Source organism: Geotrypetes seraphini, chromosome 15 (assembly GCF_902459505.1).
Source record: "Geotrypetes seraphini chromosome 15, aGeoSer1.1, whole genome shotgun sequence".
In the NCBI taxonomy this organism is placed as follows: domain Eukaryota; kingdom Metazoa; phylum Chordata; class Amphibia; order Gymnophiona; family Dermophiidae; genus Geotrypetes; species Geotrypetes seraphini.
The window spans coordinates 49,912,603-49,930,091 of NC_047098.1; the positions used below are offsets into that span (position 1 = coordinate 49,912,603).

The following is a 17,489-nucleotide window of genomic DNA, read 5'->3' on the forward strand; positions in this document are numbered from 1 at the left end:
TATTCTGTATGGATGTAAATATATTTTATTTTTCTGCTGCTTGAATTAGGCCTCCTAGGCAGACTTGTAAAGAGATTTTTTTCCCCCCTTTCGCTAATGTCAATTTTCAGCATAGCGAGAGCTGTCTCTAATCTTTTCCTACCCATTACACACAATTTTGGACTCATTTTATCCACAGTGTAGTCGGCTGCTGGTGGAGTGTGTTTGTGTGTGCATGTCTGTGTGTGCGGACTTGTGTGCATTGAGGGATGCTGTAATTGTTTATTTTTCCTTCTCACATAACTCCCACCTCTCCCAGCCCTGTAATCCAAACTATAGCCCTTCCCCCCTCTTTCCTTCCAACTCCTGTTCCAAGGAACCTCTAGACTGACAAGTCACTTTGAAGTCAGAAAATGGACAAGCAAGCCATCACCTCTCTGACAAGTAAAAGGAAAGGCAGTTTTTTCATGTCTGCCCCTTCTCCATACCCCTATCCTCCCACTCTGAAAGAATTAAATATATCCTATTTCCCTATGTGTTTCCAACCCTACTGCAGAGCTCATTCCAGGCACAGCTAGGAGGCCAGCAGTGCTGCAGATGACATCTCGATTCCTGCTGGCTTAGTGTGTGGGGCATAAAAATGTCTTGTAATTAATATAAGATTTCGTTTGAAATACTTTGTAGTCACAATACTTCTATGGGATCGAGCTGCTCATGAAAACCAAAATGGCACATATTTAGACTTCAGAGAACACTGCAGAAATATGTTGCTGGCACATGGACAGTTCCTTAGCATCCTCAACAGACCAGTGCAGAATCTGAGGTTGTGCACCCATTGCCAGTGGATGAAGAAAGAAAGAAAAAGGAGAAATTAGGTTCTTACCTGCTAATTTCTTTCTTTTAGTCCCTCCAGACCAGCACAGAACTGATGGGTTATAACGCATCTCTACCAGTAGGCAGAGACTGAGACACTAACTTTTAACTGTAGTATACCGTATTTTTTGCTCCATAAGATGCACATTTTCCACCTCCAAAAAGGGGGTGGAAAACTGGGTGCGTCTTATGGAGCGAATATACCTTCCCCCCACTGGTACCTTTTTAAAGTTGCGGTGAAGTAGCCTACCCACAGCCTGAAGCAGCCCGCCCGCAGCCAAAGGAGCCCGCCTAAAGCCCGAAGCCGCCCACAGCCCCATAGTACCTTTTTAAAGTTACGCAGTGGTCCTGTGCGCTCTCCTGCTGGATGGCTGGCTTTGGTAGCAGAGCGGCGTGATACAGAAGTGCGAACTTTGCACTTCCTGCCTGGCCCCACGCCGCTCAGTGATTGGCTTAGGTCAATTCTCATCGAGAACTGACCTCTCACCGGCACCAGGGGAAGGGTTTACAAGGAATCATTGGGCCAGGCTGGTGGTGGATGGGCCTCCGGAAGTGTCATGATCCCCCCAGCAGGCGCCCCAAAAGGACTGCATGTGCTGAAAGAAACAGCCCTTTGGAGGAAAAAGAGCCACCCCCCAACCAGGGTGGTATCGATAAAAATCACGTAATGCCCAAGTGTGACACCACCCCACGAAATTGGGCTAGGATGGTCATCAGGGAGATAGGGCACCTTAGAGTCAGTCAATGCCTGAACCAACTTATTCAACTCCTCCCCAAAGAGGAAAGAGCCTCGAAAGGAAAATTTACTGAGCTTAGCTTTAGACGGTGCATCCGCTGACCACCCCTGAAGCCACAGGGTATGGTGAGAAGCCACTCCGAGAGCCATGGATTTAGCCGAAGCCCGAAACAGATCATACATGGCATCCGAGAGATAAGAAGCACCGAGCTCAAGCTTAGCCATCTCCTGATCCACCATGGACCAAGTCATCTGACTCCTGGCCAAGGACCTACTCAGACCACTGGAAACAAGCCTGGGCAACCAAACTGCTACAAATTGCCGCCTGGACTGCCAAGGCAGCAATGTCAAAACTTACAATCCTGAGTGTCCTGCAAGACCAAACCGCTTTCAACTGGCACTGTATGCCTAAGCGCGATAACCAAGACCACCGCATCCACAACAGGAGACTTAAAGATATCCCCATCTAAAATGGAATAAAGTCGAGCCATAGACTGGACTAAACGAAAAGGCGTGTATGGCATCTTCCACTGCGCGTGCACTTCCTGAATATCCTGAAGCATAGGAAAAGAATGAGAGGACAACCGGATCCCATGAAGCAGGGACACATGGTGTGTGTGTGTGTCTTTCACATCCTCCTCAAAACGCAAAACCAACACAACCTGAATAAGCTCCTGCAGCTCTTCCCGGTGAAAAATGCACACCACCAACGCATCCTCACCAGCCAGCGTCTCCAAAAAGCACATATCCGCCTCATCCTTCCCCCCAAGAGGATCTTGGAGATCCAACAAAGGGTCCAAGTCTTCATCAGGTGAAAATGCATCAGCAAACAAAAAATAAAACCTCATTCCACAAGGCCCGCAGCCATTTGGACGAAGACAGGAGAGGAGGGAGGGGAGACTGGGCAGGAGCCAACACTGAGGGGGGCCAAACAGGGGTAGACGCAGAAGGCAAAAGCCCCCCAAACAACCAGAGACCCCCGGGGAAGAAACAGGACCCCCGGCTACCTGTACATAAGCCTTGTTCATGGTTAAAACAAAATCAGAGGCAAACCCCTCCGGTGGCAAAGAATCACTCACTGCAGAAGCAGGACACACATTTAAAACCTATTCATGTCTCTCTAAGACAGGAGGAAGGTCACCTGAGGCCACATGCAAAATGGTGGCGCTTCCCGCCAAAACCAATGAAAAGTCTGTCAAAAAAAATCTCCCTCGAGACCTGTAGCAGCAAAGAGGTCTGAACAGACCCAGCCACTAAGGTAGGAGAGCCAGCTGCAGCAGCTACAGCGGTGAGGGAGTCCCTAGCACTATTGGTGGTAAGGGAAACCTTATTTCCCTGATTGACGGCAGCTGGGGAAATCCCTGTGTGGGCAGTAGGGGAAACCTGAGCTTCCCCACTGCCTGCTGCCGATGAGCAGTGCATGCGGAACCCTGCTTACCGGCACCCAAAACCAATGAGTTTCTTAAAATGCTCATTTTGAAAACTGCTACAAAGAAAAATAAAGTGGCTTGTTAGCAATAAAAATTAATTAACCTTAATTGAAGGCTTCTGTTCAGAACGGCACTGCCTCAGGACTTTTTTTTTTTTTTCAATATAACTAATTTAAATAGAACAGACCCCACTGGCTCTCAAAGCTATATGACTTGCCTGAATTTGGGTGACAAGACTTACAGCTGAGGCATCTCTAAAGTAAAAATTTTGAGTAAGTGGAGGAAATGTGGAGACAGGCTCAACCAGTAAAGTGTGGCACCCTTAAGGTTGGATGGACCCCCGAAAGGGGTCCCCAAGCTCAATCCGGCACCACAACCAGGGACCAGAAGGCCACTAACCAAACTCCAACAGCCCTACACTAAACCAGGGAACGACTGTACAGGCTTACCACCTCTACCTGCTGGAGAATGAGAATAGACTGATTGTATTTGGGACTGCACTGCTCATGTACTACAATCAAAAGTTAGTGTCTCAGCCTCCACCTGCTGGTAGAAGTGAGTTATAACTCATCAGTTCTGTGCCGGTCTGGAGGAACGACAAGAAGAAGTCCTGCATGCTTTATCCAATAAGGGCACTGTGCAGCCTTAGATGTTCAGTATTTGTATCTCTAGTGAATGATAATGGGTGGACCATGAAGCTCATAGACTGTTTACTGAAGCAGCTCCTGACCCAGTTGGAAAACTGGAATATCATCTGAGCAGAGGAGTATCTTAATTGGCGTTTAAGCTCTGGGCCCCCCCACAAAAAAAAAAAAAAATACCCACCATCATCACACAAAGAAGACATTCAGCAAATTTAAAATGATCTGGAGCAGAGATGATACTTGAAGGAGTCCAAGTTCTTCTTCTCCTCCTTCCCCCCAACCCAAAATCCTTTGCTCACTACTGTTTTCTTCTTTTCCCTGAAAGGGGGTTAAATAATTAGATGGAAGTTGCTTCCTTACCTCAAGACATCAAAAGATCTTTGCTGTACTGGATCCAACAAGGCCTGGGCACAGGAGGATAATCTAAGAAATCAGCAGATTCTGTCAGGAAATGCCATATAGCCGCTTGTGATTTCTTGTGAGTTATGCAGAAGATGGATGGACCACTAATAGCTTGAGCCATTCCCCTTTAATGACTTAAAAAAGTGGATTGTGGTCTCCTCTCCCAACACTTGTCTTAGTAGGCGTTCTTCAGAAGAAAAAGGAAGATCTGGGAACCCAAAAGAATATCTTGGAGACATCCAAGCCTTTGGCACAATTCTTGTAAATTTAAAACAGATGGTACAAGCCTGGCCGCTAAAGCCATTACTACTGTTTCTGGTTTACAGTCAAGATTGCTTGCTCTACTACATTCCGAAAGGAAGCTATCAAAGAACTCAAGTCTCCAAAGTTACAAAGATGCCCTGGGGCTTCACACATATCAGGGATGGACAGGTGGCCGCATCTGCTTATAACCATTGTGCCCCATCCTACTAGCAGCCAGGCATGCCATCCTATAGATCCTTTTAGACTGAGAAGCTATGGAACTACTTCCAGATTTATCTGGAGAACTGGAACATACTCCTTTTACTTCAAGACTCAAACCTTAATCAGTAACATTCAATCTTCCTTCTCATTTTGTTCTAGCCCAGGCATTATAAATAAGAACTACAGCACCTCATGACCATCTTCCATCACACTTTCTCAAATATTTTGACTCTACCGTGGTTCCTTTTCGCCATTCTCTGATTACTACCAGCCTAACAGCAGCATTTAGTACCCTCCAGGAAAAACTGCCTATATCTGCCCAAAGCTTAAGAATCCTAGCCTAGGAAATTCTCTTAAATCTAACTTTCATCCAGTTGCTAATCTTTCTTTTGCCTCCAAACTTGCAGCACATATAGTACCACGAGCAAGCAGAATGACTATCTTGAAAAAACTAATGTTTTCCACTCTAATCACATTGGCTTCAGGATATCTCACAGTACAGAAGCAGTCCTTATTGGTATCATAATATTCATCCTTTCTAAGCTGGACCATGACAAATCTGTAATACTTTTCTCACTACATCTTTCTGCAGCCTTTGCTCTTGTGCACTATGATCTTCTTCTATGCAGACTATATAATCATCAGACTTGTGGGTATAGTTTTAGACTGGTTCAATACCTTACTAGCAGAATAATCAGACACTTCTGGCAGAACCTACATTCGGCCCACTATATTTTCTGTTCTGGTATCCCTCAGGGTTTCTATATTGGCCCCCAACTCTCTTTAATATCATCATGTCACTATTGTTAACCCTTGCTCAATCATTTGAGCTGAATTCTTATGTATAAGATAATGATATTCAAATTCTCACCAGCCTGAATTGCAACTGTCAACAAAAAAATTATCTTTTAAGAACAAACTTATCAAAATAACAAACTGGCTTAATGAACATAAACTCAAATTACTTCCTAAGACAGGATGTAGAGAGGGAGAAATGAGACATTAATGGGCCTTTTGATTTCCTGGGAGGATATTGCTTCCCTTCCTGCTCCAGTTCTTATAGCAAGTTCCAAAGTCCCACTTGAATATTCTGTAAGTTATAGAGTAAGGTCAGTTGCACATGCATCTTTATTCAATAATTGGCTGTTAATCAGAGTTAATTGCAAGGGGGCATACATGAATAGGTTCCTTACATATGTGCATAACCTAGAGAATACTATCAGTTACATGCTAAAGTGCAATTTCTGCAGTGATATTGTTGCCTGCCTTCTCTGTGTTGTTCATGTTGGTACGCAAATGCAGACTTATGCTCTATTCTATAATGAAATCTGGGCCTTTATAGAATTTGTACTCAGCATCGTGAATGCTGTTGCCCAAGTTGAGTGATCTTTACAAAATTGCCCTTTATACAACCCATACACTCCTCCTGTTCCGAACAGAGTTGATTCTATCAATTAAGGCACTGGGACTTATGTCCTTTGACCCCCTTTAAGGTATGCTAACCGATTAGAACGCGCTAATCGATTTAGCTAGCACTAAACGCTAACGCATGAATGTTAGTCTATGGACGTGTTAGAATTTAGTGTGCGCCAATTGGTTAGCGCACCTTAGTAAAAGAGGGGGTTAGGTTTACCCATAAGTCAAAATAGTGGATATACAGGGAGCCTACCCTGAAGTAAGTGAAATGGGAATTGTAAAAGCCAATTTCTAAACTGTCTAATGCAACTTCTGAGAAAAAACCATGACCTACTTGTGTTTGTAATTATGAATTTGTAACTACAACCTAACTGTATTAATAGTTATACCTGTACTAACAACCTTACTGAATGTCCGCGTTAATCCGTCCACTGTAACTTCCTGGGTAATTGACTCAACCTCTTGTAATATAATCTGACCTTGAACTGAATAGGTAAAAGCAGACTAGAAAACCTGATTAACATAACATATACTGAGGTAGGTTTATGGGTTATCATTTCACTTTTTATTTGATAGTAATAAAGGGTTAGGTTGAGATCAGTCAGGAATTTGGGAAATCATTTGTAACCAGGAGTCTCGCACATCCAGGTTCTGGTGAAGATGCTAAAGAAAGAAAACTTAGGTTTTACTTGCTAATTTTCTTTCCTTTAGTCCCACCAGAAAAGTCCTGGAGGTCTCCCTAATATATTTTCCATTTATTAAACAACTTTAGTCTACTTTAATACTGTTCTCACTTATATCAATAGTCAAACAGGATCAGCTTTCTCTAACAGTTTAACTTTTGAAGATTTTACCAACATATTATGAGTATTAGTAAAAAAAAAAACCAAAAACCTCAAGCAAAGGGAAAACAGATGGTCCATTGTTTTGTAATTCAAAATATTGGCTCCATAGTACCTTTATTAGGTTAAGTGCCACTGAATATCAGCAGATAAGCAGGCATAAGTGATTTAACCAGGCAGAAGTTTCTCATGTTCAATTAAATCACTTTGAATATCTATCCTACTGCTATTATCCCTCCTCCCCAAGATACAAACACCAATCACCTTTCATGCCACCTGAGAACCCTCGCCAGTTGGCAAAGACCATAAGAGGCAGGCCCTCACGATTGAAGTCCTCAATGGCCTGAGCTGTCTTGAAAGCGGAGTCGGGAAACCACACCTGGCCAGCCTGCTGGATTATCTGCCATTGGGAAAAAGGGTAAGGAATGGAGTCATCACAATATTACTCTGGAATAAAAAGATCAGATTGGTCATTATGACATGGGCTGACACAGCTAGCTGTATCTATATATTTGTGGTCCCCATTTTTTTTGAAGAAACTGGAACAAGAAGTCCAGAGATGTACAGTAGTAAGATTTAGCCCAGTACAGATAGGGCTATGGGTTATTTGTGGCAATACCAGTACTTATCTATTTAGCTCCATCCGCTACATCAGAAAGTTATATATTCAACTTATGCTGAAAAATGATAGGCCTAACTTGAACAGATAAAGGGTGGCAGTGGTCACCAGTTACATATATATTCAGTGGCAATTCATACATAAGAACATAAGAGTTGCCATACTGGAACAAACCGAAGGTCCATCAAGTCCAGTATCCTGTACCTGGCAAGATCCCAAAGAGTAAAACAGATTTTAGACTGTTTATCCTTGGATTAATAAGTGGATAAACAGCACAACCAAATATAAAATAACATGCCACCACCACTGAGTATCAGGTCCAAGGATAATTAACAACAATAACATGAATTATATTTGATGGTTACCCAAGCAGACATTCAGCTCTTTGTAACTTCTTAGAAAAGACCACCACTATAATTTTAGGGCATGGAGGAAGGAATTATGCTATTGGCTTTTCTTCTTTCACATTAACAACTTCTCAAACTGTTCAAGCTTTAGTTCAAATTCTCTTAACCCTCATCTAGCTGAATTTTTATTTCTCCAACACACTAAGGCCCAGATGTACTAAAGTCACCATGCGTCTAATGATCATCACTAAACCGGTTTAGCGACAACTTTATTTTGCCAACCGATGTACTCAATGGCTCACCACGCACTTTTCTGTGCCTCTGTTGCAGCCTCCAACTCTGCCATACAAACAACCTCATTAGAATTAAAATAAGGTCATTAATATTAAAACCAGCCCAACAACTGATGCCCTAACATTGCTTCACGATGCACAAAAAATAGCAATTAGTTATACCGAAAAAACCAACAGGTCAGCCATAAAAAAGAGAGGCAGGAGGGATGCCCACTCCCCTCCTGCCTTGGAAGCCCTTATCTTAATCCCACTGAAATGCTATGGGGTGATTTGAAATGGGCTGTATATGCAAGAAACCCCTCAAACATCTCACAGCTGAAAAAATTCTGCATTGAGGAGTGGACCAAACATTCCTCAGACCGATGTCAGAGCCCAGTAGATGGCTACAAGAAGTGTTTCACTGCAGTTATTGCAGCCAAAGGGGGTAACACTAGCTATTAGGGTGTAGGGTGTCCTAATTTATTCCTCAGAATACACATTTTTGTGGATATCTTTTGTTTCATGAGGAAATCAAGGAAAACTTTTGTTGTTTACCTGCATTTACATCACTTTCTTTTCCAGAGATAAATAAAAAAAAAAAAGATTTGACATCAATATGTGAACATTTCTTAAGAAAGAACTGAATATTTCATGAGATGTCCTAATTTTTTCATATGACTGTATATACCTCCCCCTGCCCCATGCCTTGGTCCTTTACCTCAAACATCATTTTTTAAAATGTGAATTGTACAGATATGGAGGGAGACTCAATCCCACTGGTACTCCTGAAGTCTCACTTTACTCTGTCTTTTATGACCTTAAACAATGCATGCTGTGATATGCTTTTCTATACAACCTCTAATGACAAATAAATGTGTGCATTATATTTCCAGCCAAATAAAACTAAGAATGCTTACCTTGGCCTCCGAGTCCAGGTTTGCCGGATCAGCTGGTATGCTTAGTTCTACTGACCTGGTTTCCACAGCAACTATACCTAGTGGTATACCACCCAACCTGTTGGCCGAGGAGAGTGAGAAGAACTAGCATCAGCACATGAGAGCATGACCTGCATACCCTCACCTCATGACATTTGCAAGTGATGAGGAAGAAGAGGAAAGGTAGGCACTGACAACAATCTGCCACATGGAAATAATATCTAAGTGACCAAAGTCCAAGAAACCTCCCGACATGACAACATGTTTTGCTCTGCTGCATCAGGGTATAGGTTCCTGCAGAAACATACTATCATCCTCTGACTTTCAAACAAATTCAAATAAGTTCTAAGTGTGTCTATAATACCTAAATAGTAATCCAACCTCTTTAGAATGGTTTACAATTTTTTAGAGTGGAAGATGTTGGTTTGACGTGATAGCTGATCTTCTGGACCTATCACATTAAACTGTCATCCTCTATAAATATTCAAAATTATTCTAAAGATTAGTAATCCAACCTTATCTGTTCACTCAAACACGTATTATAGACATGCCAGAACTTATTTGAAGTTTTAAAAAAATATTTGTGAAGATGACTGGATACTGATTATTTTTCGCAGGAACATACAGTATATCCTGATGCAACATACTGAAACATGATGTCATATTGGGAGGCTTTGTGGACTAATGGATATTAAAATAAGATGTGTTGATTTCAAGCTTTATTTATATGTACTGGAATGCAATTGGGATAATAAAACACATATAAAAACCAGAAAGGATAAAAATATAAATACGGATCTATGAGAAAGTACAAGAGTATCTTTAAAACAAAAGTTTATTAAAGCATACCTTCTGATGATTGACTTTAATAAAAGTTGTTTAAATGTGAGCCCTGGCCAAGCTCTACCCATGTGTGCATTCTCCCCTTGCAAATATAGGCTACACGGGAAGAGTTTGAGATATTTGAGAGCTATGTGATACCTGGGAGAAGCAATGGAGTTGGAGGAAGATGCTGCCCATTCCTTCTTGGAGTGACATCATTGGTTGCACCCCATAGCGCCAGAATATCTTTGCAGCACACCAAGGCCTGTGGCTGTCAGGTGTGACCATAGGGGTGCACTCCTTTGAAACCTCTTCAAGTGCTTAGTAGTACACAGAAGTTTTCAGAGACACACAGGAAGATGGGGAAACATAAAGGTCTGGTAAACAGCTACTTTTATTTTGAAGTTAAAAAGGACCTATTGATTAACATCTTATACCAGTAGGTGCTTCATTAAGCCCAAGGTTCGGGTTCCCCCAGTTCAACCCACAGATGATAATATTCGCTGGTCTACTGATTCTAAAGGGTTGCAGTTAGAAAGTGAACATGAGACTGTCCTGCCAGTGACTACCTCAGGTGAGTCAACACTGCTTGCTTTAAAACTGCTTATGTTTCCCTCTAGCAGTGGTTTAGGTCTCTCTACACTGTTAACTCTGAAGCTTCTGGAGGAGGGGGGAGTGGATAGGGGTAGGGGGGGCTGGTGGGGGTGGGTGGGAGAAAACTGTGAAAATCTGGTTTAACTTGAAGCTGGTGCCAGCTGCTGGCTCTTGTATTCATTTTATAGTTGTTTAGTTTATTCTTGTCCTGGTATTTGCAGCTGTGTTTATTTACTGTTTTGCTTGTGCCTTGTTTCAAGTTGACTTAAATAAAGTTAAAAAAAAACCAAACAACTGGTTGTATTTGATCCAACTGCTGATCTGCCTGATCGCCTAGTGCAGTGTTTCTCAACACGCAATACGCATACCTTTGGGGGTATGTGAGCCGCTTGTTCAGGGTACGCGGCACTGGCCACCGCTGAGGATATTGCCTGCCCACCTATATATCATGAACTTCATATCTTATCTGTATAGTATTTATATATGCAGTCTTACAGAATATATACAAGGTCTGTTCAAAAAGTTCAAGAGCTGATTTTAGAAAAATGTATTTTTATACTTCATTTTATAAAAATGTATTTATACTTCATATCTATATAGTATAAAAGAAGCTGTTTTAAGCTGCTGTCAGTAATTTTCTGCTGAAGATGCGGATGCCATTGGAACACGCACTGTGTCTATGCCTAAGGTGACTTAAAGTTCATGCTCGGGGAGGGGGGGGCGGAGGTAATAGTAAAGTGAATGGGGAAAGGGAGAGGGCGATGGATTGTCAGATCTCTTCTTTGTCCTGTTGTCTGTCTTGAATACATTGTAAGCTCTTTTTTGATATGAATATCATGTAATGAATATCATGTATCATTGTAAGCTCTTTTTTGATATATATATATATCATGAACTTCATATCTTATCTGTATAGTATTTATATATGCAGTCTTACAGAATATATACAAGGTCTGTTCAAAAAGTTCAAGAACTGATTTTATAAAAATGTATTAAACAATCTTCCATTGGGTCCCCTTCAAAGTATAGTGGTACCTCGGTTTACGAGTGCACCGGTTTGTGAGTGTTTTGCAAGACGAGCAAAACATTCATCTGGGCATTGGTGCCGGTGCCCGAAGATCGGCCTCCTCTTCTTGCTGGGCCTTGAGCATCTGCGCATGCTAAAGGCCTGCGAGTTCATGTTCTCTCCGAGATTCTCAGGGCCCAGCAAGAAGAGGAGGCTGATCTTCGGGCACCGGCACCGGCATGTCCTGTGGGTTGGTGCCGGTGCCCAGATGAGAGTAAGAAGCGGCGGGGGGTGCCCAATCGCGAAGGGTGAGTGCCGTATCGCGGCGGGGGGTGCCGAATCACAGGGAGGGGGGTGCCGGATCGCAGGGGGGGCCTTCGGGGGGAGCAATGCCAGTTCTCGTGGGGGGGGGGGGGATAGAGCAGTGCTGCTAGCCTCGGGGTGGGTGGGAACGTATCAAAGCGAATTTCCATTATTTCCTATGGGGAAACTCGCTTTGATAAACGAGCATTTTGGATTACGAGCATGCTCCTGGAACGGATTATGCTCGTAATTAAGGTCTGATACTTTTTGAACGGCCCTCGTATATATCAAATATTCCATAGCAATGTGCATTTGCTAGTGCATAGTTTACAAGTGGGCATAGATATGAGAGGAGTCAGGGAAGGGTGCACACTTATGCATATATGAGTTATGTGTGAATCTCCAGATCATATGAAGAATTTCACCAGCTCTATGACTATATATGCGCTCACGCCTAAGCACAAAAGAATAAAAGAAGGTACAAATTGATTGAACTTAAAAGAGGTGAAAGCAAGTGGTTGATAGGTCAAGAGAATCGTTATTGAGGAGAAAGAGATGTATGGGTCAGCTGTCTAGATACTTCAGGAACAGATGTGAATTTCTCATAAGTAGTGGGCGAAAGCAATTGTTCTAGATCTTTACCCCTTAATGCTGCCTGATGTGAGAGAAGGTGTTCATGGTGTTTTTTTAGTTTACATCCTCTAACTGGGGGGGAAACGAAGTTCAAATGTGAGCTCCTCTTGTGTCTGTTGGCTGAGAAGGAGAAAAGGTCAGTTATGTATTTAGGGGCTAGTCCGTATAGTACTTTAAAGCAGAGGCAGGCGAACTTAAACTTTACGCGTGCTTCCATCGGTAGCCAGTGTAAGGTGATCAAATTTCTTTAGCCCGTAGATTAGTCTGACTGCTGCATTTTGCATTAATTGTAAACGTCGCATATTCTTTGCTAAATAGGCGATGTTACAGTAATCAAGTTGACTCAGTACGAGGGATTGTACCAGGATTCTGAATGCTGAGGTATCAAAATATGATTTAATGGATTTAAGTTTCCAGAGAGTGAAAAAACCCTTTCTGATTAAGGAGTACACCTGGTCTTTCATGGTTAGGCATTGATCCAGAGTTACACCCAGTATCTTCATGGTGGACTGAATAGGGTAACTAAGTTTATTGATGCATAGTGGTGTTTTGGTGTCAAGATGATGTGGCGAAGCACCGAAAAATTTTGTTTTCTCTGAATTAAGTTTGAGCTTGAAGTCTGTCATCCAATGCTCCATCAAATTTATAGCTTCTGATGCCTTGGGAATAGTTTCCGAGATAGAGTTAGCAAATGGGATGATGATCGTAAAGTCATCTGCGTAACTGAATAATTTTATCCCCTGCTGGGTTAATTGGATGCCCAGTGAGGACATGTAGACATTGAAAAGCAATGGGGATAGCGGTGACCCTTGTGGCACACCGGATGGATTGCTCCAGGTATCGGAGAGATCATAATTGAAACGTACTTGATAGGTACGGGACATAAGGAAGCCACAAAACCAGTTCAACACCTCACCCCTGATACTAATAGCGTCTAGGCATTGTAGCAATTTCACATGGTCTACTAAATTAATGGCGGAGCTCATATCAAATTGCATGATCAGGGCATTGAGGCCCTTGCTAAACAGTAGACGCAGATTATCTAAGATAGCCGCAATTACTGTTTCCATACTGAATAAAGGTCTAAAACCGGATTGAGTTTCATGTAGGAGAGAAAACTGATTAAGATATTCTATCAATTGGGTATGTACCAATCCCTCCATGATTTTTACAATAAGTAGAATGGGTGCTACCGGTCTCTAGTTGGTTACTAGAGCTGAAGATTCTTTACTATTTTTTAGGATTGGGGTTATTATTATGTGACCGTTATTAGTGAGGAATTTCCCATTTTTTAGGTTATGGGCTAAGTAGTGCAGCAACGATAGTTTAAATTCTAGTGGCACCGCTTTCACAATTTCCGGGGGACATGAGTCCAGGACGCAATATGATTTAGAGTATTTGTTATAGAGTTTGGTATAATTATTCTAATCTATGTCCTGAAAGGAACTCCAGATCATATCTGCAGGTGTTTCATTTCCTTGTATATTAGCTATTTGATGATCACTAGGGTCATTTGTTGAACAGTTGTTTCTTAGGTTTTTAATTTTTGAATTGAAGTGCAGAGCTAAATCATTCGCAGAGGGTAACTTAATATTATGTACGGGTAGAGTGTAGCGAGTGGTGTCAAATAAATTCGTAATCAGGTTGAACAGCTCTTTTGTATTGAATCCTTGTGAACCATTGCAGGATAAGTTGATTTTAGAAGAGTAGAATGTTTTACGTTTGTAGATTTTTATGTTAGCTCTCTATTTATTACGGTCTGCCAATTCTCCTGTTTTTTTCCAAATTCTTTCCAGTCGTCTAGCTAGTTGTTTCATTTTTAAAACTTCGGTGTCAAACCATTTGTTATATTTATTTGCACTGGTTGTCGTCCAGTGATCCCAGAAATCGATTCCTTCCTCTATCTCCACTTGCAGTTCATATTGTGACCAGTATTCTTCTGGATTAATATAACCTCTTGTGTGATGTTCTCTTTTTATCATTGGATGTATTTTAAATTTTCGTTAAGACCAGATTAAATTGAAGTAATAAGTAAAATGGTCAGACCAGATATCATGACAATTCAATGTAAACCACTCTTAAACTTGTTGTAATGGGCTGTGTATAAAGTCAATAAATCAAATCCCATTCAAACTCTGACCTCTGTCAAATTTCATGTGACGGTTCCAATTAGTGCCAAACTGTGAGGGAGATGTCTAAGCAATTCTGTCCACCAAAGATGGTACCAAAAACCTACGCCTCCATCCACACAGGCCACCAACCCACATAGTGATGGATTCTAATAACTACCGACCCAAAGGGGTTTCAAACTGTAGACCCAAGCAAGTGGATTTCCAGCATGTTCTGAAGATACTTACCTGGCTCTTCCCACCACTACTGTCTGAGCCCAGGGCTGCATGATCTCCAAGAAAGAACCATAGTCAAAGAAGCCACTCAGCCACTGATCCTTCTGAGCTGCAAAACCAGAAAGAAAAATAGAGAGGCAAGAAACAAGAGAGATAGTTACAAAGAACAGCATCATTTTCATCTGCAATTATTTTGTTTTTGAAATAGCTGAAGGTTCATCCTATCCTTCTTCATTTGATAGTCTACAAAGGGAGAGTCATCTATCAGTACAGGCGTCATTTATTCATAAATGATTGGTTTCCATAGCATGGGAAGCTTGCATGCTTTTAAACAAATAAATTTGCTTAAGTTACTTTTTCTTTCTCCCCCACCTCCCATGCCCAACATTGCAAACATTTATAAGACTGCAACAGGAGTCAGAAAAGATGTTGTTTCCAAATGCCAGACCCTCCTTTTATCCGACTTTCTATTTGTGTGCTGGTGAAAATGATGATGCTTGCTGTACAGCATTACTTTCTATGAGCAGAACAGATAAAAAAATAATCCAAAGATCTAAAACACTTTCACACCATTTTAGATGTATGAAGCACCTTTTCCACAAACACGGAAAGGGTACGTTTACAAGAAGCCACCTACCTTGTGTGGCCACCTACCAGGCTCGTATAAGCACCAGTTACAATTGGGATAATATACAGCAGCCTCATTTAATACTCTTAAAAGTCCAGCTGCAGTGGTTAAAAATATTTCCACATATTCTGAATAGCAGCAGAATTTATTCACATAGTGTCAACATTTACTCTGCTATCTGGACAACTTAGAAGAGCTTTTTATCTCTACCCTATGTTCTTTGGATAAGTTACCGTATTTGGACAGCAGACTGAATTTTGCCACACCCTGGGACTGACTTGGTTCCACCCACACTCCAGTACTATCCAGACACAGTTGCTGAATATCCTGGGCAGCAGCAGTGATCCAGACAACAGTGCTGCTATCCAGCTAAGTGCTTCTGAATACTAGACTTGAACAATTTTTAAGGGAAGATATGTACACATTTCCCCTTTTAAAATAAGCTGATAGGAAAATAAACACATATACTCATTGACACCTTCTGTAAAGCAAGCACAAATTTATTTTCATGGGTTTAAGAGCATAATTTAGAAAATTCTTCCTTTTAGCAAACCTCGCCCCCAGAAACTTGGTAGGTTACAGCATAAACAAAATTTAAAATTTAAAGCATATAGAACCACAATAACAGGACAGGTGGGGAGTATGTGGCGCAGTGGTTAAAGCTACAGCCTCATCACCTGAGGTTGTGAGTTCAAACTCTCACTGCTCCTTATGACCCTGGGCATGTCACTTAATCCCCCCCCCATTGCTACGGGTATATTAGATAGATTGTGAGTCCGCCGGTTAGTCAAGGAAAAATGCTGGAGTACCTGAATAAATTCATGTAAACTGTTCTGAGCTATCCCTGGGAGAACAGTATCAAAAATTGAATGAATGAATGAATGAATAAATAAATGAAAGAAATTCTAACCCAGTGTATTGCAAGTTGTGTGCTGAGAGATTCCAGGTGTGCCACCAGAGATTCAAGAACAGATGACGTGTATACAAGTCTGTCACTGTCAGCGCCAGTGCCTCTCCTCCCCAACATGAACCTGATCTCATCTTCCCTGAGCTTCTGACCATGTCTGGAGGGACTCCGAGCATGCGCGGACACTGACGTGATGACATCACGTGCATGCGTACATGTGGCCCTGAGCTCAGGGAAGACAAGATGAGATTTGTGCGGGGGTGGGGCTGGAACAGGGTGGAGTTGTGGACAGAATGGTATTGGGCTACATGTCCTCTTTTTTTGTGTGTCACAGAAAAGCATTTGCTCCGTTAGTGTGCCAGAGCTAAAAAAAAGTTTGCAGAACACTGTTCTAACCAAAGGGAAAGTTGGCATACGAAACCAATTTTCCCTTTTTTCTCATGTGAAGAGGGGAGAAGAGAAAAGGAAAAAATACAGAGGTGGATTTTTTACAGCAATATTATTTGTGAAGCATCCTTGCACCACGGTGAAACAGAACTTCCTCTACTGTATGTGTTTGCCCCAAAAAAGAAATAACTTAGAGCTCCTTTTATAAAGCTGCAGTAGCAATTCCTCTGTAACAAATGCACTGAAGCTCATTCAACTCCTATGGGCTTCGGTGCATTTGCCGCAGGAGAATCGCTACCGTGGTTTTGTAAAAGGGGCCCTTAGGGAAGTCGTTATTAACATGCATTAAGGAAATAATGTACAATATTTGCCTCTTAGCATGTGTTAAATGGCAAAATCATGCATTATTTTGTGTGGTATTTTACCGTAACATGTGTTAATTTAGATTATCATGGGCTACATAATGAGGAGATATAAAGCATACAAATAAAACACCTCAAACTGTATTTGTGAAAAATAATTCCAGCTTTGACCTGGTGTTAATTTTCTTCCCCAGAACACTAAACTGTGAAAGAAGGGGGAGGAGGGAGAAAGGGAAAGTGGATGAGATGAGATTTGATATTCCAGCTTTCTGTGGTTACAATCAAAGCAGTTTGCATACTGTATATATGTATTTATTTTGTACCTGGGGCAATGGAGGGTTAAGTGACCTGCCCAGAGTCACAAAGGTGAGTTGAAATCAAACCCGGTTCCCCTGGTTCACAGGCAACTGCACTAACCATTAGACTGCTCCACATGAATTGATGCTCTAGTCTGAGGCCATTCTTAAAGGGGCCATGTCAAGTTATTTATGCACACACACAGGCCAGTTACACTTCCCATTTCCCATCACTCCAAAGACATC

General features: G+C 41.8%; 1 protein-coding gene across 4 annotated transcripts in view; it reads right to left on the reverse strand.

Annotated features, from left to right (window-relative positions):
• Positions 1–17,489, reverse strand: part of ACACA (acetyl-CoA carboxylase alpha) — a 434,156-nt gene that overhangs the window by 71,119 nt on the left and 345,548 nt on the right. For all 4 annotated transcript variants that reach the window (XM_033921833.1, XM_033921832.1, XM_033921836.1 and 1 more), the window contains 3 exons: positions 14,676–14,772; positions 8,943–9,039; positions 7,052–7,187 (listed from right to left, as the gene is read on the reverse strand). In XM_033921833.1, the coding sequence (XP_033777724.1) occupies positions 7,052–7,187; positions 8,943–9,039; positions 14,676–14,772 (330 nt within the window). The remainder of the gene's footprint in view (positions 1–7,051; positions 7,188–8,942; positions 9,040–14,675; positions 14,773–17,489) is intronic.